Source organism: Varanus komodoensis, unplaced genomic scaffold, assembly GCF_004798865.1.
Source record: "Varanus komodoensis strain SLA01 unplaced genomic scaffold, ASM479886v1 scaffold10, whole genome shotgun sequence".
NCBI classification, from domain to species: domain Eukaryota; kingdom Metazoa; phylum Chordata; class Lepidosauria; order Squamata; family Varanidae; genus Varanus; species Varanus komodoensis.
The window spans coordinates 30,438,239-30,465,909 of NW_025335269.1; the positions used below are offsets into that span (position 1 = coordinate 30,438,239).

Below are 27,671 nucleotides of genomic sequence, written 5' to 3' on the forward strand. Positions count from 1 at the left end.
CTTCAGTTCTTTGCAAGCAAAAAACTAGGAACTAAATAGAATAAGTAGACTAAATTAAGCAACCCAAAATATGTTGTGCTAATATAAGGGCCCTCTACTGCAATGCCAGTTGTGCTAACTGACACAATGAGATTCCCAAGGAATCCTTTAATGTCAGCTAATGAAACTAGAGGTCCCTTATGCTAGTGCTATATAATCAAATTAGCAGAGATTGACACTGTAAGGCATTGCCCAGGGTCTGGCTTACAAGAAATGTAGATCTACAGTAAGAAATTTCCAACAGCTGTGCTGTTATTGCTTCCAAATGAGCACCTGGGTAAGTCCTCAATAGCCTTTCAAGACTGACAATATTAAGAATATCAGCTTGTCTTTTCAAAAAAGGAAAGAAATCAATATATATTTTTGACACTGGGTTATAGCCTATGTTTGTTCTACGAGTATTTGGATTAGATCCACTGAATGAATGGGACTTAAGTCACTCATGACTAATTTAAATCTCATTCAATTCAATGAACCTGCTTTAAGTAGGATTAATGTTGGACACAACCCCCTATATCTTCTGATAAATGTTTTAAAGGATTACTTTAATGTGGAAGAAGTCTCAAAACCAAGGGGTAGGATTAGCAAAAATAATTTGAGGCATGATGATTCTGTACTAGAATACAAACAACAAAGCAAATCAAGTTTTTCCTTATCTTGAGCTTCCTGGAATTCCAAGAACTGGACTCAAACTCTGAATGGGTTCTATAAAACGTGAATACCCTGATACCTTGATACAAAGGTATCATCACATTTTCTCTGGTTTACCTGTTCAAACAGGTAGGAAACCTATAATGGATTTCATATTGCTCCTGACATAGCAAAGAGAAGTTGTAGGGATAAAGGATGGAATTGTTTCTGGTACAAAATTATTACCTTGGGAGGGATTCCCCTTGTGGATCCATTCCACTAAAGATCAATATGCAAGGTAAGCCCTCCAGTTCCAAATAAGTCTGGGGCCTCCATTCAGCATCTTCAATTTTCTGCCAGATCTGTCACAATATTTGAAGCACACCAGTTAGCACATAGAGGGATCAGCTGAAGAAAAAGAAACAGCTGTGAAGCTTCATGCTTAAGACTGAATGTAGGGCAATTAGTAGCATGAAGCACCAAGTCCCTGGTCAAACCATAGCTTGGATGAGAGTATGGTGGCTGATCTTGGCCACTGTTATTCAGTCCTCAATTTATAGTATGATTAAGAGAGCAATCCTAAAGGAGGTGGGGTCAAGAAAACGGAGTACCCCAATACTGGAATCTCTGGTCTTTTCTAAGCCCTGCTGGACAGAGATGAGGAAGAAAGTCAGATTGCTTTCCGTTTTCCCTCTTTGCATATTTTTTCAACTTTAACAAAACCATCAGTTTAGCTCAGAGCTGTTCTAAATTCCAGTCCATATTGCGGATGTGGTTGTAGACTGAAATGATTGTGAATCCTTTGGATCTGTAGCTGCTTGCCTCCCTGGATATCACCATACTCCCAATGTGCTCTTCCCCTCTTCCCCCACCTGCCCCCTGTAGTGGAATTCTAACCTTGCAGAAGGAGCTACTACTGAAATGTTTGTGGTGGCTCTGTGATGCTAGGAGGAGAACTCTGACTTTGGGGGGTTAAAAACCCTCCAAAGTTGGACCTTAATCTACATTCTTGAAGAGATTCTTTTCTTATCATTCCCATGGCCCCTGGGATGTGCCCCCAGGCTCATAGGGTTGTTTTCTAAGAGTGGAATAATATTTCTGGCTTACCTTACATGATTGCTGAGTCAGTGCTATGTAGTGATTAGAATATTAGATTTAGAATAGGGAAACCTCAGCCATAATGTTCACTGAAGGGCCATGGCCACTCACCAGCTTTTAGCTTAACCTACATCACAGGGCTTTTGTGAGGACAAAATAGGAACTGAGGAACATTGTATGTCATCCTCAGCTTTGGAGGAATGGGGAACAGAAATGTAACAAACAACTATAACAGAGATAATGCATGCAGATCACTTTTAAAATGCTAAAAGCTATCATTTAATAAATGTCTACATCACCCATTAGACAAAATGGCTTTCTGGTTACAAAGAGTAATCGTTGTATTTATGAGCGATGTTCAGTTCTGTTTGTTTGTTTTCTGGGCAGGTTACAAAGCAATCTTTGTATTTATGAGTAATCTTCAGTTCTTAAAATGTTTGTTTGTTTGATCATCTACTTTTTAACTGATTCATCAATGAATAAAGTTTGGATGGGAACAAGCACTAAACGTATGCATTCATTTGTGTGTGAGTGTCCACACAAACATTTCAATAATCTGTATACTAACAAAACTTCAATATAGTATAGTAGTTTAAAAATATAGTAGTTTTACAATTGATTGACAGTGTGATAGTTAAACTGATAAGTTATTAAACAAAAATCCCCACTAGAAAGAAAATTCATATTTAATAATAAGACACCAGAACTAAGATGTCCTAAAAATAAAAAGTGTGGCTTTTACTGTCAATCCTGTTTAAAATTGTTCTGACTAAACAATTTGGATATATTTAATAAGGCTGCAGCCCTAATTTAAATAAATACAAATTACTTTGAACTAAACAAGAGAGGAATGGGGGAGCCATTAACCAATGAAACTATCACCAAGGTGCACTAATGCACTGAATATTGACACTAAGAAAATATTTTCTGCCTTCGGTTTCTTTATTTCTTCCACAGAAATCTCCCCTACTGGAATGAAGGCCTCCTATCAATGGACATTGTTATTCTTCAGCAGTACAGCTGAAGTCGGAACTTTCCTAATTCCACAGCCAAGCAGAAGGCTTTCCCATAGTTGGTCAGCCCAAACTTAAGCCATGGTATCTTAGGGTCAATTGTGGCTTTCCTTCTCAGCTGTGGTTCTGATTAAAAGAAATATACACACACCCCTGGATCAAATCAGGGACATGGAACTTTAAGCCCAGAGGCCAATCTGGCCCTTTGGGTTCCGCTGGAAGGCTATACCCCTTTGCACCCACCACCATTTGTTGGGTGGTTTCCTGGTTTCTCTGCAGTTTTTTCCCCATTCTAAACAGTTGAAATGCCTCTCCTAAGGCTTAGCTTAAAGGTTTTGTGAAACTTTCACATCCTGGTATTTTCTGTATTTTTGGCTTCACCCCTATGCCTTTGGCCCCATTGCAGTACTAAAATGTGGGCTCTGGGAGCTCTCCAAAATTTAATGCAGCCACCGCTGAATTGGACAGAAGCCTTCCCCCACATTCAGACGACACAGACACAAATCCCAGACAATCCCTTAATAAATGGAATTAATCAGCAAAGTAGTGGCCAAATTTTAAACTCAAATAGAAGCATTCTAGCCAACCACAGCTGCAAATCAGCAGCTTCACATCATCTGCACCTTTCTCTGCCCCTTTACCTTGAGTTGTTCCACAAAGTGCTTTCCTATGGTGATTCCAGAGTTTGGGTTTCCCAAGATGATTTCAAAATGGTCTTTGAGGGCTAATCGTTCCCTCACATGGATGAGTCGTTCATAAGCCACTGCTGCCAATGGTATGCACGGAATCCTTAAGACTACCATCAGCCCGTGCCCACTTGGGCACTGCCGCGAAGAATTGATGAGATTCTGAGTGATTTCTAGAGTTTCAACTGTCGTGTAATTTTTCATCTGGGACAAGCCACAGACAGCCATCATGGCTGCTGAGTAATGCTGGATGAGAACAAATGTCCGTATCACCGTGCTATGCAGTCTAGGAAACCTGAAACAAAAGGCAGGATGAGCTTGCGATGATGCTTGCTTGTAGAACATGATAAAACTTTCCGTGGTACTATAATGTGCACGCAATGAAAGGGCGAAGCCCCACTCCAGGAGACTTACCAGAGTCCCCCCACGCCCAACAGATAGACACATTCTCCATCTCAAACTGCTTGCAGCCACGGACTTGATTGCAAGTCTCACAGGCCAAAGTAGCCATGACGCAGAGCACTCACATGTACCCTTAAAATATATCTATCAGACATGGAGTTTGAGGGAATGATCTTTGTTAGGATTGCAGTGGGAGGGGGGAATCTAATTCTTTTCTTCTCGACTGTGGCTCTGATAAAAAATGCATATATAACCTTCCTTTTAGTCCCAGAGAGTCTTCATCGGTATAACAGCTTGCACTAGGATGCAATAATCTTTCAGTCATCTAGTTTGCCCCTTTCTTGTCTGTGAGACAGTTTTGGTGGGGTGTTTTTGGTGGCAGTGTCATCTTCTTTTAATTCTCAAGCTTATGTACATCTGTGTTCCCAAGGAATCTCCCAAGTATGTAGAAGCCACTGACTAGGTTCTTACAAGGGCAACCCACTGTGACTTACAAGGAGAAGGGAATTAGAGTTGGGACATGGAGCCACCTTCACCGCTATAAAATACAGATTGCAGTTGGAAGCCCTCTGGTGTTATACAGCAGCACAAATGGAATGTTCCACCAGTGGGATCAGGGAAGGAAAAAATGTCTTTCATCCCTTCTGAATTTTTCCCCCTCTGCCCATCACTGCCGTGAAGCCTGACAGCAGTAGAATTGCTGTTTGGAGCAACCAACAGGGGCACTCATCATTAAGCCAGAAAAAGCTGTTGCACAAGGCCTTTTGATTAGTGGTGCTTGGAACCTTTCATCTGGAAGCATCCTTAGAGGATAAGAAGACACTGCAACATTTTGTTTCTCACTAATGACCACCATTCTCTAAACATTTACTAGAACTGCAATGGACAGCGTGCAGTTGTTACTCAAAATGTCATTACCAGGGTGAAAAATGACAAAAGGCAAAGATTGTACAGAGAAAGAGAACCCAAATTTCCAGTTCGTGGAATGCAGCATTAGGTATGAAATTATATTGCTCTTTTTTTCCTAAATAGGGCAATCATACCTTTTCCCTAATGCCATGACCATGGCTTCAAAAGAGCTGTCATAACGAAGCAATGGAAGGCTATGTCCAGAAAGAGTGGATTCAATAAATTCAGGCAATCCATAGTACTTCTTGTTCTCGTGGTATAAGTCTGCACCCTAGAAAAAATGTACCTATTAAAGGTGCTGTGGTAATTAGGAGGTTTTTCAATCTAGTCATCACATAATCACATTACACACAGAGATAGGGGACAATAACTAACATCCTGTCTTTCTCCATAGCTAATAGTAATTTTCCTCTTGAACAAAATATTTGTTTAGGAATGGATTTGGAAACGGTGGCAGCATGATTCACAAGGCATCAAGTCAGGCCACACGGTGTGAATATCAGTTCTCTTTGACTGTTTCTAGAATGTCCAGTGCCCTCACTTACAGAAAGTGCACTCCAAAATCTTCTCCAACTTTGTGGGAGTACTGGAGTATTCTCTTAGGCAGTGGTGTGGTGGTCAGTTCAGGGGCTCATCATGATAGCCCACAAAGCCACACCTCAAACAAAGGTCCAAAAATTCAGGCAGCAGGGTTGATCCAAATCAACAAACCCATTCCAGCAATTTTGATCTCCACCAGGAGGTGGTCGTTGTAAAGTGAATGTGTTTGAATTGCCCCCTGAAGCCCCAGCAAAATAATCTTCATTGCAACAGGGAACAATGGCCTCATTTGTGTATAACAGTGGCGCACTCTGGATTGATTAAGAATAAATTAGTCAGCTGTTTAACCAGCCATTAAAACCTGTAGCATCTGGGTTCAGATGACATAATTAATCCTCAGATGGGCTGACCGGAGGTTGAACATGCAAACCAGCAGTGACATGTGCCAGGCATGGGCCATAGCAAATCATGGGTTGATGTATTTACTCACAATTTACTTCCATTCTGTGTGAACTGGATCAATATATTGTTGTGTAAAATGTATTCTGCACCTTCCTTCAGCTACTATGAGAACTGCAGCTAAGCGCAGAGAGAACAGGAAATTCTAAGCATGACAGCAGATGATGTCAGCATTCTTACTAATTAAAGTAAGTGCTAGTGCCACTGCACTACTACCCTCAGGTCATATGGGGAACACTGAATTCTTAGGGGTAACAATAAACTGGATGTAACCAGAGCTCCCCAGTTCTCAAAAACTCTTAAGATCCACCCTCAAGTTTCACTCTTAAATTCCATTCTCCTTTGAAAGCAAGAACAGTAGAGATCAGAGAATCAAACCAAAAGAGGAGATATAATAAGAGAAGAGTTAGAAAAAGATGGCAGAAGTTTCTGAAGACTGGAAATAAGCAAATATAGATCAAAGTTCCATTACAATATGGCTGTTAGAGCCATCCTGTATCGTCTTACATTGTTGTACAACGAAGGCCAGTGAATTTCATTATATGGGCTGATACGGGTGTGTTGAGTCTGCAGTGCATAGGGGAAAGAAGTCACATGAAGGGTCACAATATTTGGTGCCTCTTTCACCTCTCTGCAGTTTAGCAGTCTGTCCACAAGTCCCATGGCTGGATCTGACTGAGGATAAAGGCTGTGAACTGCACTGTAAAAAAGTGAATGTGTGGTCAGGAGTTAGCATTATGAACACAGACAAAGGGTAAAACAGATGCACCGCCACAGATTTTTAAACCCTCTTACATTCAGATGGACCACTTTGGTACTAATCAGATTTTGAGATTTAAGCAATGGGATTCATTTGACGATGATGCTAATTTAATACAAAAACACAAAATTGTGTAACAAACTACTGGTTGCTAGTGAATGGACCCTGTTTTGCATAGGGTTGAAAATTCCATCACCTGACACCCCAAAGCCTTCAAACAAACCTTCATAGCTGTCAGAGCAGAATACATCATGCCTGTCCTATTGTGCCTGTCACACCTTATGGCTGTCCCATCTGAGCAAAGCCATGACTCTGGGTACTTCTAACCATGGCCTGTGACATGGTGTACCCCATAGCCCCCCAAGGGTTCTGTCCATTCCATTTCCATGAGTGGCAATTTGTGGTCGTATCACTCTGATCCTTAGCTGACTAATTTCTCCCAGCTTCAATGTTATGTGGTGGTTAAGGACACCTGGTGCTAGTGGCTGAAGATGCTACTTCAGTCTGCAACCACATAGGTACATTTAAATTAATGGCAACACTTAATGCATTTTTAAAATATAATAACCCTAAGGTTATTATACAGGATCCCCTTAATATGCATTACACTTTTTGCATAACTTAGGTGTCAGGGCCTTGGTTGTAAGGTGCTGAATGACAGTTGGACAGACAGACCCACATCCTACTATTATAAATAGTAGTGGTATTGTTATTATAGATAATGAAGGAGTATAAATGAACTAGCTGTGTCATAGGTGTGAAAAAATTAGCTGTGTTCTAGATGTGCATAATGAAAAAATAGACATTTGGGACCTGAATCCTTTTTAAATGAATGCACAATTGCTCTTGCACAACTGTGCCCCAGTCCTAACATCAGTCCCCAACAAATAAAATAATTCTTACCTCATAAGATCCCAGTGAGCATGGTCGTGGATCAATATGAACAGCGTATGCGGATTCTGCCTAGAGTTTTGTAAAAAGGCTTTAAACTTCACTTGGGCTTCAACATCAAGTTTTAATACATATTGTTCTACCCTCTGCTTTGTAAGGTGCTCCTTCTCCAAGCCGAGCTCCAGCAAAACACCTAAAGAAAAACAACCAGTGTGAGCCAGCTGAAACCTAAGTAGCACTTCTGTTATTTGGTACACACTCGCAGCCATCACCACCTGAATGCCAGATGTGAAGCAGTGTTTGCTGATATGTCACTTCTGAAGGAGGGACACATATCAGAAAATCCACTTTCTCAAAGGAGCCCAGGTCAAGATTTTGGGTGCTGGAGTCTGCAATGGAGCAAACATGAGATAGCAATTTCTGGGCCACAGCCAACTGGAAGGGGCGAATCTGATGCCGTTCCAGGTTATAACCTAGAGAGAGGGAAAGCAAAAATACGTTGAGAGAGATAGCGTGACTTTAAGGGCTTCTTTAGATGAGGCATTTATTGCAACTCATGACCTCTCACTCATGGAAGTTTTCACAACACTGTCATTCTCCAGGGTCTATCTCAAGTTCTCTAGCTGTTTTTGTGGCTTTTTTACAATGAGAAAAGTGGTATTTTCCCAGGTGGCACTATTATTTGCTACAGAAACCTTATGTACTTTCACAATTTCTTTCTATACCACAGTGACACCCTGTGTTGTATGATGGAACATATAAGAAACAGAGAGGGGGAAATCTCTTAGAGGGAAAAAAAACTGGTGTGATGAATGCTCTAATTCTCCTACAAAGAAAGTGGAAGAAGAAGCTTCAATAAAATGCTGTGTTAGATGCCCCATGTAGAGAATATCTAAAGGAAAAGGCCACAGGCCAGTGGCAGAACAGCCGCTTTGCAAGCAGAAGGTCTCGGACTGGCTCCCCAACATCTAGTTATGAACCCTCCCTGGAACGCTGGAGAGCTACAGTGCTGACCTAGATGGACCAGTGGTCTGACTCGAGTTAGGACAACTTAACCACTTTGTTGGGACTGACTACTCAGACTATGAGAATGAGACTGGTTGTGAAATGATCTGGGCTCCAGCTGTGGCCCAAGGTCTTGAGACTCCACTAGACATGAATATACTAAGAGATTAGTTCAAGGGCAATCAAGGGGACCAGTCAAGCAAAGGGGACCAGTGCCCACAAACTCTGTGTTACCTTTTTAAGAATTGTCAGTCCAGCCCAAGAGTCAGGGCCATATGGTTTGTGTGCATGTGAAGTTTCAGGTCAGGCAGGGGTGTCTAAAAGAATGTCTAGTAAACAGGTCAGAAATGTAAATACTGAGTAGTAGATTTAATGAAGTCAGAGAACATGGATAATGATGCTTGTTATTTGCCACACAAAACAGCTCTGGCTGACCTAATTTATAGCCATCTGTATCTCAGCACAGCTGACTAATTAAGCCAGCATGCTGTTCCATGGAAGACTCCCTGTTTGGGCTTGTTTGGACTTCTGCTGAAGCAGTGCACTCCTTCTTTCCAAGGGGTGAATTCCCTCTGCCTCTGGCTCCTGCTCTTGAGGACCTCAGGGACTGCCCAAGAGGGGCCTAGCTGCTCCTCTAGTGGGGGGCAGTCATCTCCAGCCATGCCCCCAGTGTTTGACTGTGGCTGGGGCCCACTGCGCTGGCTTTCTTCTTCTGAGGAATCCGCCTCCAGGTAGGGCATGACAAAAAGCTGCGGGCCCCTATGTGGGAGACATTGAAATGAGTAGTTTCTCAGATGGGGAACTTCCACCTTTAGAGGACGTAGACCTGGTTGCCAGGTGACACCATCACAGAGGTCCAGTAGGGTCCTCTGCAACAAGAATGCAGGAGTGCTTGCTTTGATGGTGCTCCTCCCCCACAACAAAGATGCAGGAGACGTCATCAGAAAGTTTTGGGGAATGAAGGTCAGAGTTCCACGCTTCGCTTTGTGTATGCTCAGAGATTCAATGTAATAATAAGGAGTTTTAGTAAAAAAACACTCATAAGACTGACTTTTCTTGCGGGGAGAAGTGCAGCTCATGACAATTATCTGCTCAGCCGCACATTCATGTTCCAAAGCAGAACGAAACAGAGTTGCCATTAATTCATTTATAGAGTTATATTAAATCAAGCAAATCTGCTGAGCTAATTTATAAAGACTGAGACAAGCAGTATGCAAGGGAGGGAAGACCAATGACTCCTTAGAATAGGACCCTGTTTTGCACAGGATTGCACCAAGTGACTCTGGGAAGCCAATGTACAGGACAGCAAAGTACTAATCCACTCCTTGGTCCCCATTTAGCTACTAAGCCAACTGGACAACCTTGGGTAAGTCACTGATCAGGGTCACCCGTCCCAACAAGCAATACCACACAGTTTCCACCATGTATGTTTTTTTGTGTAGATGTGTCTCTACCAGGCTTGTCCTGGGAACTCTCTTCACACGCACCATTTTTTCCCTCTCAATCCTCCAGGCCAATCCCAGGAGGGGGGGGGGAGGGGGGCTTGTCTTGTGAACCCACCCATTGTTTCTCCATATTACAGGGTTCCTGTGAAGCTTAAGTTTCATTCCAAAGTACTTGGAAGAAGGGGTGGGATGGGCACAAGTGTGAAAAGACAAATGTGCTCATGTTCAAAGGACTCCAACCTCTCTGTGTCAGCAGGCTCACTTGCAATTTTGAGAGCATGTCATGGATGCTCTCATAAAATAGATGCCATGGAGTCCATGGCCAGGCACAGAGCATTCCTTTGCCAGAAGGTAACTGACAACATGGAAAGAAGAGTAACTTGCCCAAAAGCCTAAGTAAAAGGCAGGGATGGAGTCTGAACTCCAGGACACAGAACCACCCTTTTGAACCAAAATAAACATTGTGCTGGAGGGTAGCCCTTATCTTTGCCGCATACCTGCCCCTCAGGCAATGAGGTGATAATTCCTTAACAATTAAATTAAGGTCAGGAGGAACAGGGAGCCTGGAGGAAAGCAAAAGAAATACCTGCAGGTGTGCTGGTACACATGGGTACAATGTTGGAGACTCCAGTGTAACGTGTAAACAGCACTTACTTGTACATACAGCTGTTCCTGTTACATCCAGCATTGCTGGTTTATTCACTGAAGTGGAAAGAGAAGATGAAATGTGATCTCGATTTTCTTGAGAAAATTTGTCCAACAAAACATCAATGTCACCATCTAGAAAAATGAAAGAGTTAATAGCCATCAGTCTTTATGTTAAACCACAAAGTCACACTCTGAGTATCTTCCAGCCATAACCAAGCCAGGACACCTGTGAAATTACCAATTAATACAATGAAAGAATTATAGATCTTCTTCCTTACACAGGAGACAGAATAATTAAAGGCAGTAGATTGGTGGCAGGCATGAAATCCTGCAGGAACAAAGTGGGACCAGCGCAAATATTAATGTGGCAGTTGGCCAGAGTCTTGATAAGAGAATCCCTTGAAGCAAAGGGCTGTGTAAATGCCAGCCAATATTTAAAGACTAGATTTTAAATTCTTATATATACATATATACTCTTTAAAACTGTCATTTTCCTGAAAACCTACTTTACCTCCATCAGTGATAGTGTTAATTTACATTCTGCTCCACTGTTATTTTTAAATAAAACAGAGAAACAGTCTGTTAGAATGGAAGAACTACGCAAATGCCACGGGATGCTAACAGACATTCCAATTTCTTAGGAACAATATTCCAGCTTTCATGTTAAGAGCTTTTGTGAAAACTCTATACTAGGTTTGCTGCCTACAAGACCAAACAATTTGTTTAGGGATAGATTTGGAAACTAGGCAACTAGTGTGCTACTTAAGTCCCCTAATCTAAAAAGAGGCAAGTTGTCTATAGAATCTGCTGGAGGAAACATGCTGATTTCATCCAGTTCCTGGAACTGGTGGAACAGTAGGAAGCGAGTGTCCTTGTCAGACTCCAATTCCCATCACCCCAGTCACGGGTCAATGGTCAGAGATTATGTGAGGTGAAGTGCAACATCATCTGGAGAACTGCAGATTCTGCTTTTTCTTTCTATTTTATACTGTGCTTTTGACCATTCAAATTTGTAAGCTGTATTTTATGTTTTTAAATTGATTTAAACCCACCCAGAAAGCTTGAGGTATTGGGCAGTATAAGAATACAATGAACAAATGAAATCAAATACTTTTTCTAATGTGATGGATGCTTCTAACTTTCCTGTCGCCTTACAGATGCATTCATATACAGCAGTGACTCCACAAACAATAATTCACAAATCCAAACTTCTTGAATGCTCTTTCCTCTTTCATGGGTAACTACTAAGTTCCCTCCTTCTTCCCCTCTACCCATTAAAAATAAAACTAGTCAGGAAGGTTGTGTAGAGTTTAAATGAACCCACACTGTCTGTTGTACACCTACCCCCATTTGTCATTATAGAATGGACATATATGTATGATGGGCCAACAGGTATTATGTTGATATAAATGAAAAAACCTGATTGAGTGACTTAAGAATAACATTAGTCTTAGAAAGATACAACTTCAGTGGCATCATATAGTTAAGGCAAAGGCACAATAGATAATTTTCTGACCAATAAGACTAAGAAGGTAGCTAGGGGATGACCAACCCCCCCCCCCCCCAAAAAAAAGCCATATATGACCCAAGGCTCCTGAAGGGAAAATCTTTGAAGTAATCTGAAGTAATCTGGAGAAAATCTGCTCATCTCTAATAGAGTACATCATTATACTTAAAACTTTAATGTTAGTCTTTAAACTCAATAATGGAATGTACTGAAAACATGAAAACTACAAATAATGCAGAACTTACTTTTAACTATAATATTTCTGATCCTTTTTAAGTGACATTGTGATAGGATAAGGAATTCTTAATCAAGTGAAGGTGACCTACAGACAAATTTTGATTTGATACAAGCAAGAACTTTTTGTAGAACATTTAGAAGCATATCTGTCCTCTAAAGGCCATCAAATGCACTGCCTACTATGAACAGACCCTTTGATGATGGACCACATGTTATGTGGTAAGGCAGCTATTCATGTGTGAAATGCCTTCACAGGGGTAAAGATTTCTAACACTCTGATGGGAAAACATCTGTTTCAGAGTGCATGGGATAGGACTGAAAGAGCAGATGTCTGCTCTCGCAATGGGTATATCCAGGACCCCTAGAAAAGCTGAATTCCTGAATCCATGGAGAAGACCTGGGGAGGGACAATGCAGCTTGCACCGGGAAGGGTAAATTCGTTCTGCCAGTGTGCGAGAAGTCCCTCCCCTGGTTTTATATGGAATAGACAGCAGAACATAAGTAGCTGAACAGATTCCTGCCAGAGGGAATTTGTTCTAGTCATTTCACAGGAAGAGAGTTGAACTTAACTGGAGTGGCCAATTTGCTGTTTGAACTGCAAACCAGGACTAGGCAGACTTCATGGATTGTGGGCACATATGACAATTTGAAAAACTGTCCTGGGCACAAACCACAATGGCTGCCATGGGAAGCATGGCAAACGACAAATAGTTTGCGCCAAAGACTAAGTATAAGATAGAGATGTTAGTGACAACAAACTAAGTAATTCCTGTGAACCAAACTCACCTTTAGCACTGGTAGAATCTATTTTACAGCATTTCTAACTTCTGGTAAGAGGGTTTTATCTTTGTTTAAGTAGGCACCTTTGATGGCTGCCAAAAAATGACTCTGGGGGCTCATTAGTGCACATGGGCACAACGTTGCCTACCTCTGGCTTAAACTTTTATTAATATAAGGCTAGGAAAAAATGTTGCTGGAGTTCTAATCTTATATATGCTCAGATTCTAGAACATGCAAGTCTTTCAAAAGACTACCTCTGCACAGAGATCTAATATACCTGGGCAGAGAGAACTGAAGAAAGCCCCCAGAGCCTCTGCTTTTCCGGTAACTAGTTCATAGCTAACTTCTTTCTGGTTTTCTGCTGGAGTGAGCATGCTTTCAGAGAGTATCCTTGCTTGGTATTTTCCTAAGAGATACAAAAAGGCATAAGGGCAGTTACATGCAATTCAATTCATATGCAATTATGATACAAACAAATCTGAGCATTATTCTTTTAAGGGACATTTGGGCATGACACAAAACAGTAATCTTGAATCTAAGTAGATCTGGCTAGTGTCTGAATGGGGCATTGTCTGGAAACCTTACAAATGTGGTTGTGGGCTAGTTCCACAAATGAAAGGCAGATGCATACAATAAATAAAATCATCTACTACAAATCAGTCCTTTTTCTCTAGATATAAGGCCTCAGTGATTCCATCAACATGATTCAAAGAAAAGTAAGGAAAAGAATGGTCAAATGTAATCTTTGCCATTGAGATTTAATTCTGGAGCATTATTAGATTTCAGGGAAAAAGAAGGCTTAATTCATAGGATCATTCTGCTCTGCTCCACCCTCTTGAACCAATTTAACTGCTTCTGAATGAGACCAAGCATTTCATCCCTTTCTAGAATTAACTCAGAAATCTCATTCTTCAGTAGAACCTAAAGAATGAGAGACAAAGTTCACTTAGCTTGTGTTTAAAAGTAACAGTCATTATTGTTATGTTATTTCATCTGGCTGGGTGGTGGGAACTTTTGGAATTTTGAGAGGTCATGGCCACTCTCATAAAATGGCTCCCATAGGAGGGGCAAGGCTAAACACAAAAGACTTGTTTCCTGGAAGGCAAGTGACAACACTAAACAAATTTATCCAAGAGACTAAATACAAGGCTGAGATGGGGCTCAGTCGCTAAACACAAAGCCAGTTTTTGGAACCCAAATTAAGGCAATGTGTGAGAGAAGTCATTTTATTTATTTATTTATTTATTAAAACGTTTCTATGCCGCCCCATTCGCCGAAGCCTCGGGGCGGCTCACAACATGAAATAAAATACAAAAATAACAATATAAAAATAACAATATAAAATAAATAACAATATAAAATAAGTCGCCCTGGCCAGATAAAATGAGCAAATACTGTTAACAATTAAAATGACACTTAAATAAAAAGGTCTTCGCATGCCAGAGCAATTTTAGAGCAGGCCAGACTCCCAAATGAAAATGATAATAATTAAAACAAATCTTAGCATGTAAAATTAAAATCAGGAGGGGCAGGGAACTTGGTAGGCACCAACTCAAGTCTGTGAGCACATGGGGATTGTAGTTTATTCTGTACATTGCTTCACCTCAGAGGCAAACCAGACACATAGCTGTATACAGGAACAGAGGACAACATGCTCTTTCTTCTGACTGGCCTAATATTATAAAACTGAAATGTACAGACATTCATAAGCCTGAAGTACATTACAGACCTGAATCTTATCAGGTGTTTATTAATATCAAATTTTAAAAAAAGAAAATCCAGCTTCAACACGGACATCCTTCTTAGTATAGTATAAAGTGAATGTCTAACAAATAAGTTTAGGATTAAATGCTGGATATTCACATTCGGTTCCCTGCTCTGTTATTAAGCATACAGGTTGCTCCTGGACAACTAACTGCCTCAAAGGGCAGACTAGTTTCTTTCACAGGGTTGTCTGTGAAGTTCAAATGCTACTGCGCTGAGCTCTTTGTGGGAGGGCAAAATACAAATGCAAAACATGGAGAAGATACCAGCACCTGTGAAATGCATATAAAAGGTGGCACTGTGGTGGCATGGGCTGCCTCCAACCTATGTGCATGCGCTTGAAGGTATGAAATGGCACCATGATCATAATTATCTGTGTTCAGACAAAAAGCAGAATCCAGGAACTCATGAAGAAGAGGCTTCCATGCATACAACTGTACACCTTTCTTATCAGAACTTACAATGCATACATGGAGAGGACAATGTATGAAGCCTGCCGACATCACCACGTCAATACACATTGTGACATTGCTAGTAATATATGCACAGGCATTCCCATAACATGGAGAGCCCATGTTGGTTATAGGCCAGGACTGCAGAACCTCTTCTATCCTGTGGGCCAAATTCCATTCTGGAGAATCTCTTGGGGGCTACATTCTAGTTATGAGAGGAACCAAAAACAAAGGGTACAGCCAAAAATAGCAGCATACTTAAATCTGAAATGTTTTTCTGTCAATAACTAATCCTTAGAAGAGGCATTTCATCCTTTTAGAATGGGGGAAAATGACACAAAAGTTGGAAACCCACCAAAGGACTGGTGGTTGGAGGAAAGGGAATGGGGCCTTGTGGAGAACCTGATTGGGACCCCTTCAGCACTGCACTAAACCTCCAGGTCTCAGGTTCTGCATTCCTGAGGTAAAGATACAATAATTTATATGAGTCTTTCTAACTCTGAGGAAAGTAATCAACAAATGTGCCCTCATACACTGATAAGTATATGAATTTGTTTTCTGTGTGCTAACAGGTACAGCATATTGCCTATTAAATAGCTTACAGTTGGCTCCACAATAGGAAAAAAGTCATAAATTACTCAGTAAGAAAAACACTAGAACATTCTGTAAATTTCCTTAGTAGCTCACCTGTTACAGCAATGCAAGAATCAATGGTTCTGTTTCTACATGCACAAATGATCACCACGTAGTTGGTCTTAACTAGTTTTCCCTCAATGAGCATCTTAAACATTTCGGAGAGCCCCTCAGCTAGAGAATAGTTGCACTCAATGATATGAACGCTGTCATTACATGAGCTGGCTGCCAGCCCTGCTAACCAGGGAAGCTGAGCTGACGTTACAGGGGCAATCGGGCCCGGAACAAGTGGAAAAGCTTGAGGAATGGCCTGTTGATACTGACGGATTTCAGAGAGATGTGACTCCCTCCAGGAACGCATGAAGATCTGTTCCAAGTCCTCAATCAAAGGCACCTGGTCTGAAACTAGGAAAACATGAACACAGCATTAAAAGCAGAAGGAAAAGGAGTTAATCTGCTTGCAAAACTATTCCACTGTATTTATTTAAAACATTTGTATGCTGCCCAATTGTGCCACAGCACCTCTGGGAGGCTCACTACCTTATGAGCATGAAAGCTAAACAAAGCTCATCAAAGGTCTAATTTGATTTTACACATGGTATGCTGTAGACTAGCCTTTCTGTATATTTAGCTCTGGATGGTCAGCCAGTATCAGCAATGGTCAGGAATAATTCAAAATGTATGGAAAACACCACATTGGGAAAGGCTGCTATAGAGTTCCTTAAATTTACATCTGATACAGCTGAATAACTGTGGTACCTTTTGGGTCAGAAGCTAATCAACTGTAAAGTGAGAAAATCATCCATAAATCTAGAGCTCTCTAAATCTTTTACAGAGTTCATTGTTTAGAGTAGACTAACAGAAACTGCTAAAACAGAGGTTGATGGGAGATGACATTCAAAGCATGTAGAGAGCACCAGACTGAGGCAGACTTCTTATAAACCATTATGTCTAATTTCTATGCATCAAGGAGCTGAAATTAGGGGGACATGAAACTACACAATCCAAAGTCCCACAAAGGTAAGAGGAGTTTCCATGCTCTCTTAGCTGCACAGGAAGTAAGCAGGAAACAGTGCAGAAGAAGGAGAAATTCACACGGCTAAGTTGTCTTTGTGTTCATTCCAGCCTGTGTACACAATGCTAAACTGTGGTTTAACATTCCATGCAATCTTATGCAACACGTAAACAACATTTTGTTTTAATATAGACTCTTTGTACTGACTGTAGCAGAGCCATAAGGCATAAAGAGCTCAGGCCTTTTTTCTTGACAGCAGCTAGCTTGGTCATAACTGCTAGCTGGAAATCAGTAAATAGGCTTTCTTTTTCATGGAAAAGAAAATCTAGAATGCTATGCTCATGAGGAAATTCACTAATTTCCTTTGCACGGTCAAGTGCAAAGAGGCCAAGCAGAAATTGACACTTCCATGCTATCCATTGATCCAAGGAAATCACAAATACTGAGAAGACTACATGATAATCTCCTAGGACACATGGAACTCTAAGGCATAACCTACTGAAAGGATGAGTGTCAACTGCAGATAATCTTGCAAGTACCAAACAGAATGAACAGAAAGGCGGTGAAGAAACTGACTCACATGCAGTGTATTTAAATTTGTTGCTGTTCATCGCTGTGTAAAAGATAAGAATTGAAACAAGACGACAAAGGTCTACCTAGAAAGCCTCTTTTTGATGACCATTAATTAATATCAAAAGCTTTTCAAGCATGACTATTATAGGTTAATAGAGGAAAACTCACCAAGTTGAACAAGGTAATAGACTGTTAGTAAAAGCTGCATTTCCTCTGAAATTGGCTGTATTGTAGAGGCTCCATATTGCTCATAAGCCCTAGACAGAGACTGTGCATTCTTGTAACATGTATACAACAGAGGGCTCACAATGACATCATTGAGGTTTCCACAAAGGTAGGGGAAGTTTCCATGCCCTATGAAACCAAGTATAATCAAGTTTCAATGCAAGTGAGTATACTGCAAAAGAAAAAACAGCAGAACACCCTTGTTTAAATGAGATTGTTCTCTGTATTATGTGCTACCTTTAAATATGACGGGCTTGGCTTTATATATTTTAAGCAAGTTATCAGGAACTGTAACTGGCTCTCCAGAGGCCACCATTGGAGAAGACACTGGTCCTACCGAGGCAGCATGAGGTAAGCAGGACAGCCCTCCTCCTCCTCCATCTGTGAATCAATTCAGAAAGTTTAACTAGGAATAAAGGGAATAAACAATAAATATATTTGTTTAATGTGTTAGCTCGGAAGGTGGGGGTGAGGGAACCTGTTAACTTCTACTTTCAAACCCGGCCTGTCCACACAGACCAAAGATATAGCCTAATGGACACTGATGGCTCCTTTTTCCCCCTAACCCAACAATTTCTCTACTGCATGGATACAGAACCTTAGGCCTGGGGCTAAATATAATCCTCCACCAACCTGGTTGTCTGAGAATTCCCATGACATGCCTCCGTCCCCGGTCTCTTTCCTTCAGAGAGGCATCTCAACTTTTCACAAAGAGGGCAAATCTGCACAGGAAGCCAGGAAGCCACCAAATGATCAGTGGATGAGGGAAAGAAGCGTGGCTCTCTGGGACGCCCAGAGGATCAGATTTGACCTGCAGACCTGACGTTCTGTACCCTATACCCTGTTTAATTTATATACATTCAGGGGTTGAATAGATCTAGGTAGTAGCACCTATTACACAAATTATACAGCAAGGGAATATATACATTTTGTCAAGTTCTACAGATCCCCTTAGTCTGTCAACTCATGAACAAGGCTATTCACTCAGTCCAACTATTAAAAGATCTTTACAATTTTTCACTTACCATTCTTATTTCTGTTTGCAATTTGGGGATTGGCCTGCAAATTCCAAGCTTCATTAGGTATTGGAGACTCTGGTGACCAACCTTTGTGGCGTTTTTTAGGAGGCCCTGGGTTTGTTAAAGTGCCTAGATAACATTAAAGAATCCAGAAAGCATTATTTTAAAAGGGCCGTTTTTTCCCTTTAAGAAAAAGCAATTGATTCCCAATTTGGACTGTAAAAGTACCCATCATGCTAGGGTCTGAATCTGTATTGGACGCCTCTAATTCCTCTGGAGTAAAACTGAAAAAAGGATACAACTATTAGACACACATTTAAAACAATGTCCCTCTGGGCCCTGAGCCTTCTGTCCCCACTGCTTTTTGTTGGTGGTGCAAATGACATATGCAAACATGACATCACACTGAGTGTCCCTAGACCAGCCTTCCCAAATCAGGTGCCCCCCAAAATGTGTTGGACTACAACTCCCACCATCTCCAATCAGAATGGCTGTGGTAGCTGGAGACAGTAGGAACTGCAGTGTAGGGGGAGGGAGAGAAAGCTGGGGAGCATTACCTCATACATCACAATGACGAAAAAGACAAGGGACTGCCATTCCTCCCATAAGACCTACATTATCCTTCTTATCTAATACTGCACTGACCCCAACTGGGAGCAGGAGAGCGCTGTATGAGAAAGCATTACAGCACAATAGATGTTGTGCACCAGATAGCAAGCAATCATTTGGAGTGTGATGCCATGCAGTCACAACGCTAGCATAAACTGACACTCATACAACATCATTAGAACTTGGCGACTACTGCTTTTTCCCATTGCCTAGCAAGCACTAATGCCGTTGCTCCTAGCATTGTTGATGCAAGCAGAATGTAATCAGCACTAGTACTCTGACAGTACTGAATACTACACATGATCTGCCTTTTTTTCTTGGGCAAGGGCAACTGTTTATACTGAGAACACCTCTTCACTGCAACAGTCTCACATTACCTGTTACTTATTTAAAAGACTATGTTGTGTAGATAGTATCCCCTCCCATCTCTATCCACAACCCCCTGCTGCCCATCCCTCCATTTACATTTTTGCCAATAAAATATGTGACACATAATTTTGTGTTCAGTTTACCTGTCCATACTGCCTGCAAGTACCTGTTATGGGTTTTGTCCTGTCTAAGTTTTGAAGTAAGGCAAGGTTTAGAGTGGGAAAATGGGGAAACATGCATTCTCCCCACAGACTGTTTCCCCAGTCTTCAGAGTGGTTGGCAGGGTCCCTAATTAAAACTAGCTGATTATAGAGCTTTGTTCTGTAATCAGTGTGGCTCTTCAAGTGCTTGCCACATTTCTGGAAAATTAAGTCCCTTCACTGATATATTTTACAGTTTTACCACTTGATGGCAGCATATAGCTGCTCGAGCTATGGCTGAGCCATCCTTTTCCTCTTTCTCTAGTAAATCCACAGGGAGAGGCTCCAGTATCAATAAAACTACGCACCACAAATATCCATCACAGTACCTAACTGAAACAAGGCAAAACCCATTCCCGTAAATCCTACAGTTATTGAAAAAGCACTGAAAATCTATTTTCAGACAAGTAAGAAGCAAAGCAAAGCATTGCCCATGAAGCAAAGATGGCACTGGGCTGAGCAGATGCAGGAATACCATGGTTTGCCTGGACTGTATGGAAAAGATGGTGCTATCATTTATTGCCCTGTATATGTGCCATGAATGGTAAACTTTGATTCCTAGCCCTACATTCTCTGTCCATTGAACCGGTACCATGGTCTTCACTGGCACTTTCTGTGAGTCCCTGGTTCCATTCTGCTAGGACTAGAATGTAAATAGGTTGCATCTGTTCTGAACTAATAGATGTACTAACTTCTAACAATGCAGAAGATCCAATGATCACTCCTGAAGAAACCCTCTCTAGACCAAGAAGAACTCAATAATCTCAGGCCAGCAGCAAACATCTGCTTCCTGGGCAAGGTCCTTGAGCAGGTGGTGGCAAACCAGCTCCAAGCACTCTTGGATGAAACTGATTATCTGGATCCATTTCAGTCAGGGTTTAGGCCTGGGGTTGGGAAGGAAACAGCATTGGTCAACCCTGTATGTTGACCTATGCCAGGACAGACAGGGACCTCTCAGCAGCTTTCAATACCATCAACCATGGTATCCTTTTGGGGTGATTGTCTGAGTTGGGAGTGAGGGGTACTGCATTGCAGTGGTTCCACTCCTACTTGGATAGCAGGCTGCAGATGGTGGGGCTTGTGGAATATAGCTCTGCCCCTTGGATTCTCCAGTATGGGGGGCCCCAGGGGTCAGTCTTGACCCCAATGCTGTTTAACATCTACATAAACCTGCTGGGTGAGGTCACTCAGAGGTCTGGAATGCATTGTCATCAGTATGCTAATGACATGCTATTCTCTCTCTCATTTTCATCTTCAGCAGGTGAGGCTGTGGATGTGCTGAACCAGTGCCTGGCTGTGACCATGGACTGGATGAGGGCTAACAAGCTGAAGCTCAATCCAGAGAAGACTGAGATATTATTAGTGGATGGTTCTTCTGACCAGATGGCGAAAATCCAATCTGTTCTAGATGGAGTTGTACTTTCCTTGAAGGAACAGGTTCATAGTCTGGGGTGCTCACTTGAGCCCAGGTGGCTTCATTGGCTGGAGCACCTTCTATCAGCTTCAGCTGGTGGCTCAGCTATGGCCCTATCTGGTCAGATATAGCCTGCTATGAATGATCTATGCTCTGGTAACCTCTAAGCTAGATTGCTGCAGTTCACTCTGCATGGGGCTGCACTCAAAGACTATTCTGAAACTGCAATTTGTGCAAAATGCAGCAGCCAGACTAATAACGGAGATCAGACATTCGAATCATATAGCACCAATTCTGGCCCACTTGCACTGGCTGCCTATATCCTTCTGAGCCCAATTCAAGGTGCTGGCTTTAACCTATAAAGCCCTACATGGCTTGGGACCACAATAGCTGATGGAATGCCTCTCCCAACCGTCTTCTGCCTGGACACTACAATAAATTTTTGGGGCCTATCTCCGACTGCCATCTCCAAGGAGATCTGGAGAAAATGTTGCTCAGTTGGTGGCAACATTAAGAGTCTTTCCTCTGGTGACGCCCCAGTTATGGAATGAGCTTCCCACTGAGATCCACCTGGTGCCAACCTGGTGCCTCTTTTCAGTATCAGGTAAAGACCATCCTCTACTGCAGGCATTCAAGTAGCTTTTGGAACTTGCTAGTTACTACGGGTTTGAATATTTTCTTTCTTTTTTTTGAAGTTGTTATTTTATATGTATTTTAACCTGTTTCATATGTGATTTTAAATGTTGTATTATAAACATCTAATAATATTTTAACCTGAGTTTTATATATATTGTATCTTTTATAGGTTTTTAATGTTTTCTATGAACTGCTCAGAGAGCTCTGGCTGTTGAGTGGTATGGAAATAAAATAAACCAACAAATGTTCTCATGTTATAATTTTTTCCACTGGCATTTTCTAAAAAGCAAACTGCAGAGCAAAAGCCTTCACCTAGTGTAGAAAATGTATCAGAGCAGGAGCCAGGAGAGCTTTCCTGGGGAGAGCATTCTGCTACAGTCAGGCTTGCCAGAGATTTCAGACTCAACTGGCCACCTTGGTCTCTAGTGACAAAGCTGGGTCTAAGATTGAGCCTGTTCCTTTCAGGGGAATGCAACTCTTTCCAGAACAGATTGAATCACACCTGCCCAGGCAGGGGAGCCAGCTACCAATAGCAATCTCTGACTTGCGTATCAATTTATTTGCCTTCATTTAGTCCCTTAGTGATCTAAGAGATGTATTCAGCCTTTCCACTGCTTCAGCTGAGTCAGGTAAATATAAGAAAAAGGGGCTGGTGTTATCAGCACCCTGATGGCAGTTTTCTCCAGATCTCCAGGTGACCTCAGTCAGTGGTTTCACATTTTTGTTAAAAAGGAAACAAAATGAAACCCCGTGGGATCCCACAGCACAAAAGCCATGGGCCCAAGGAGGGTTCTTCAAGCGGCACCTTCTGGAATCAATCCTCCATGTTAATCCCACCCCCAGGCCTGCCCAGTGCCCTTGCACTTACTGTACCACTACAACTTAGAAGCATAGAGGTAAAGAATATGATGCCATCTGTAACACAATAGGCATCTGCTATACAGGAGTGCAGCCGCTATTTCCGTAACATGCCAAAGCGGCTGTAAGCATACTGAGTGCAGATATTATTGACATAACCTCAGTACAGGGAAAATGTTATTTTAGGTGATGCCTCCATACATTTGAAATTCCTTCTCCCACAAAATGCACTTGCCCCCTTCTCCTCTGTCCTTTAAAGTGGTTCCCTAATACTCAAATACTTTGGCCACCTAATGAGAAGGAAGGAAGGACTCCCTGGAGAAGAGCCTAATGCTGGGAACAATAGATGGCAAAAGAAGAAGGGGACAGCAGAGGATGAGGGGGCTAGATGGAGACTCTGAAGCAGTTGGTGTGAGCTTGGGTGGACTCCGGGGGATGGTGGAGGACAGGAAGGCCTGGAGGAATGTTGTCCATGGGGTCACAATGGTTGGACACGACTTCGCGACTAACAACAACAACCCACCTTTATTTCACTAAACATTTTATGGATCTTCCTGATGGTTTCCTATATACATTCTGAAGTTGGTGGTGCTTCTATTATGTTTGTTCAATTGTGTTTTTTAATATTTTATTGGCTTTTTTATTCTAAATATTGGGGCAGAAACACATCAAAGAAAGAAAACAAAATACCTAATACTGATGGTCTTGCCATGGAAGGTAAGTTGCTTTTCACTGAGTTTTGCTGGGGAGACTCTTTGCCATTGTAAACTGGGTAGCTTGCAGTTGATGGGAGGGGATCAGGAGCTGTGCCAATATGAAGAAATGAAAAATAGGAAAATGAATTAGCTCACAGATAAAACTGTACAGCTTCAAATCTGCCTTCAGGATCCATTTCACTATGCAATCCTCGTAGGCACATTTCTACTCAATGTACTTGCTGCCAAACAACCTTTGCACAAACTGCAATACTATTGACAAAACTATTAATCTTACCTTAGGAGTGCTAATAAATGTGAACTAGATCGCTCAGTGCAAAAGCAAAAGGACTGTTCTGAAAAGACACAACTAACAAAGACTAAATTCATTCCCTTGAGCAGGGGTCTTCCAGATCCTGGACCTGCATCAGCCCAGGGAGGTTGCCCACCCCGCCAACTACCTTTTCAGGATTCCAAGGTGGGGGATCTTGGAGACCAATCATAGGTTTGAGATAACAGCAGGGGATGCTGTCCAGCTGACATCTTCTAACACAGCTGGTAACTAGAAGAGTACTCCTCCAGTTGCTAGTTTGGTCCCAGATGCTTTGCCCAAATGGCGGCTTAACCAAGGCACTGGGAAAACCATCATGTTCATGAAACTACTTGCTTAAGGCCAAGAAAACCTGCTTTGCTGCACATAGGTCTTCTCCAATGGCAGAAAGTCCATGTATATCAACACTGATTCCCAGCAGGTATCAGGAAGTTGTTCTTTCTGACACACCCTCTGGGAACAAAATGGTATTAGAAGTTGGCCACATGACTGATGTCAGGAAGCACAACAACATCCCTGGGATCCTTTGGCAATGGAGGAATGGGTGGGTCATCCAGTCCAGCACTTGCTATTGACTGCCTTCCCCTGACAAATAACAATTGGTGCTTGTTGTGTATGTGCCACTACTCATGTTTGCTGAAAAAGTGGAGTGATTTCTGTTGTGAAGTCTGGCACTCCATTTGTCTCTGTACACTGGGATGTGGCATTTAGCACACGGTGTGTCCCTGAATGGCACCACTAGCTGCAACATCTTGCATGATGTCCACTTGATTGTCACAGCCACTAGACAATGACATGTTTCCTCAAATTTCAAGTTGTAGAAAAGCCAGCTGTTGTAGAAATTTCAAGTTGTAGAAAAGCCAGCTGTTGTAGAAATTTCAAGTTGTAGAAAAGCCAGCTTTTCTGCAACGGTTTGCATACTTCTGACAAACTGGAGTCTATGCCGTGAAAGCTCCTGCTACCATACAGTTTAGGGTACTTCCAGAAAAGTATTGGTAGGAATGTCATGAGCAGAGCCAGCTGGACCCAGGGGTCAGACTAGATGGCCCAAGAGACCCCTTCTGACTTGCTCAGTTTCTATATTTCTATTTGATTGTGCAATTGCACTGCATCATTCATGTAAACTTACAGGGCATTCAAAGTATTTTTTGCCCATTTATAATTGTCCTATGTTTCATAACTACTACTTCTTTCTTCTTATCACAGGTTATCTGTTAAGAAATGAAAAAGCTACATCTAAAGCACCCTTCTTTTTAAGATGCTTCTGGTTATTGGTAGGAACTGGAGGTTTCTTATGCTTGCACAACATAATTAATGTTACTGCTTCTGTGACATTTGTCCCTGCCATAATCAAAATGGCAATCAGAACCCAAACAATCAGGTAACACTGCATCACTGTGCCATGTGTATTTCTCAGGAGCTAAATCTTCACCATATAGGGTTGACCTCCATGATAGTGAACTTGCTCATTTTCAGGCCTTCCTAGTCTTGTATACAAATGGTAACTGGTTTCAATTTACAATGTACTGTAAATCCAAAAGGTGAAGTCCTAGCACTGTGGTTATGTGGTTCTTATTTCCCAGGCACAGATAGCTGCTTCTAGCAAAAGGCCATAAGCAGAAATTCAGAAATTATCTGTGCTTTTAATAGCTTTTTATAAGTCTTTGACATTATTTTGCAGTCATGGTCTTCTAACTAAATCACTATGAGATGTCAATAACCATCCAAGGTTTTTTCCACACAGTTAGAAACAAAAATGCAAACTGTGACATCCTAGAGGAAGTAACTTCACATTTACCTGCCTGATGCATCCCAGCCTGAACTACTGAATGCGCTGCTAGACCTGTTTCATTCATAGGAGTTACTGAAGCGCTTGAATTCTCTGCAGGCTGGAACAATGTGTTGGAAGAAGTGCTGGAGGTGGACTGCCGACTTCTGAACTCTAAAAAAGCAAGATTCCTTTTGTCTAGTAAGACCAATTTGCTTTATACTTGTGGACATTTTCAACAGCAGTTGAACTGTTACATTTTTGGCTCAGATAGATTATATTTAAAAGGAGAAAGCCATGATTCATATCAGATAAGTGGCTTTTACATCAATCTATCCACATGCCTTTATTATTTTAAAGTTTCCCAAGTTTCCTTCAAAGATTTTCAAGCAACCTTTTAGCCTCCTAATATCTTAATGAGTCATTCAGACTGAGGTATATTAGGTTTTGCCCAACCTAGACTATAAGACTGTTTCACATGTATTCTAGCAAATGTACGAGTTCTACTACATGTAAACAAAAAAAAGTCTTTTTCTGAATATATCACACACGTGGATGACCCATAGACTATCTAAGTTTCCTAATGTATGTGTACTCTGTGTCTTCATGTGTTCTCACACGTGTATTTATGCTTCACACTGTGACTCAACTGGGTTCCATAACATCTGGGCTGCTGACAGATACTATGCCAAATTTTAACCCCCAAGGTTTGCTCTTGGATTGTATCTGGAGTAGCTAAACCCTCCAGAAGAATTCTAGAATGGGACAGTTTCATTATCTCACCTGCCCCCTTCCAGCAGATTACAGATCCTTTGGTAAGAGTTCCCTGTGCATTCCTGACCAGATAATACTTTAAATGTTTCTGTTTCTTGGGCTGAGTGGTCAGCTTAAGATTGATGTGATTGGAAAACTCAGTAAAGTAGCAGAAGCCTTTCTTGCCACAGCCAACACAATTGCCAGAGAAACCTGATGAAATAAACAATATGCAAAGATGGAGAAAGATAAGTGAAATAGCACAGTTCATGCACTCCAGGTGGCATAGCTGTAAATAATGTACTCCATGTGAACTTTTATGTTTAATAACAGCCCCATCTCTTTAATACATAGTTTTGATACCTTAGAGAGGGATGGAAATTCAATTTCTCTTTGTTAAAGCTGCCAGGCAGACAGATCAATAGAGTGACAGAAAAGGAGAGAGTGGGGAGACAAATTGATATCGCAATCTTTGTTATAGTTTAGATTTTAACAGTGGAGACCAGAACACTCAAGGCCTGTCTGCTAGTAATAGGTTAGGGGCACAACAGCAGATGGTGCTTTTCATAGACCTGCAATGCTGTTCCAAAACCTGAATCTACCATAGGACAACAAATGTGCACAAGGAGGACACAACGTGCTGAAACAATGTAGGCAGAGCTTCTCCAATAAGTAGCACACTGATGCGTTTGTATGAACATAATCAAGCAGTGCATGTCCCCAACTATCGGAATAATTTACACTTGCTATAGTGTAAATAACTGTCAAACCAAAGACTGGAATGCTATATATTTTAGTGATGATCCAAACCAGAGGGCAAAACTTAATAAAAATATTATCCTCAAGAAACAAAAGGTCTGCATTTTGTCAATTGCTCTGGGAACCCTACATAATGAGACAAAAATGCTTACCCGGTCAGGAAGCACTGTCCTTACTCTGAATGAAGTTTGTGACATCATCCTGTAGCCAAATCAGATTGGTGTCATCAAGAAGTCTATCTGGAATGAGGTCTTTTCCTTCTCTCCTCACTCTGATTTGGCTTTGTGTGATGTGCAGGTAGCTAAATCTGATGGTTATGTCATATAATTGTATTGATCTCTCATTGAGATTGTCTCAACAAAAAGCCTCTGAGCTGTTATCTTTTTAATGGCACTGAAATTTTAGATTGGTAGAAAGTAGACAATGAACTGCACATGAAAAAGTAGAGGAAAGGGGGCTGTGAAATTCTCTCTCTGTCAAACACACACAAACACTTTAATATGGGAATTTGGGGCAGCCCTGGTTCACTGTAATAGTACAGCAAATACA

The 27,671-nt window shown here is 41.5% G+C and overlaps 1 protein-coding gene across 1 annotated transcript in view; it reads right to left on the reverse strand.

Annotated features, from left to right (window-relative positions):
* The window catches only part of GREB1 (growth regulating estrogen receptor binding 1), a 63,973-nt gene that overhangs the window by 19,187 nt on the left and 17,115 nt on the right, over positions 1 to 27,671 (reverse strand). Inside the window, exons 4-18 of the mRNA XM_044419184.1 lie at positions 26,394 to 26,576; positions 25,641 to 25,784; positions 23,507 to 23,620; positions 18,737 to 18,859; positions 17,949 to 18,092; positions 17,655 to 17,840; positions 15,953 to 16,303; positions 13,327 to 13,455; positions 10,532 to 10,657; positions 7,703 to 7,900; positions 7,440 to 7,620; positions 6,284 to 6,476; positions 4,912 to 5,048; positions 3,422 to 3,761; positions 916 to 1,031 (exon numbers count right to left, since the gene is read on the reverse strand). Coding sequence (XP_044275119.1) covers positions 916 to 1,031; positions 3,422 to 3,761; positions 4,912 to 5,048; positions 6,284 to 6,476; positions 7,440 to 7,620; positions 7,703 to 7,900; positions 10,532 to 10,657; positions 13,327 to 13,455; positions 15,953 to 16,303; positions 17,655 to 17,840; positions 17,949 to 18,092; positions 18,737 to 18,859; positions 23,507 to 23,620; positions 25,641 to 25,784; positions 26,394 to 26,576 — 2,665 coding nt within the window. The remainder of the gene's footprint in view (positions 1 to 915; positions 1,032 to 3,421; positions 3,762 to 4,911; positions 5,049 to 6,283; positions 6,477 to 7,439; positions 7,621 to 7,702; positions 7,901 to 10,531; positions 10,658 to 13,326; positions 13,456 to 15,952; positions 16,304 to 17,654; positions 17,841 to 17,948; positions 18,093 to 18,736; positions 18,860 to 23,506; positions 23,621 to 25,640; positions 25,785 to 26,393; positions 26,577 to 27,671) is intronic.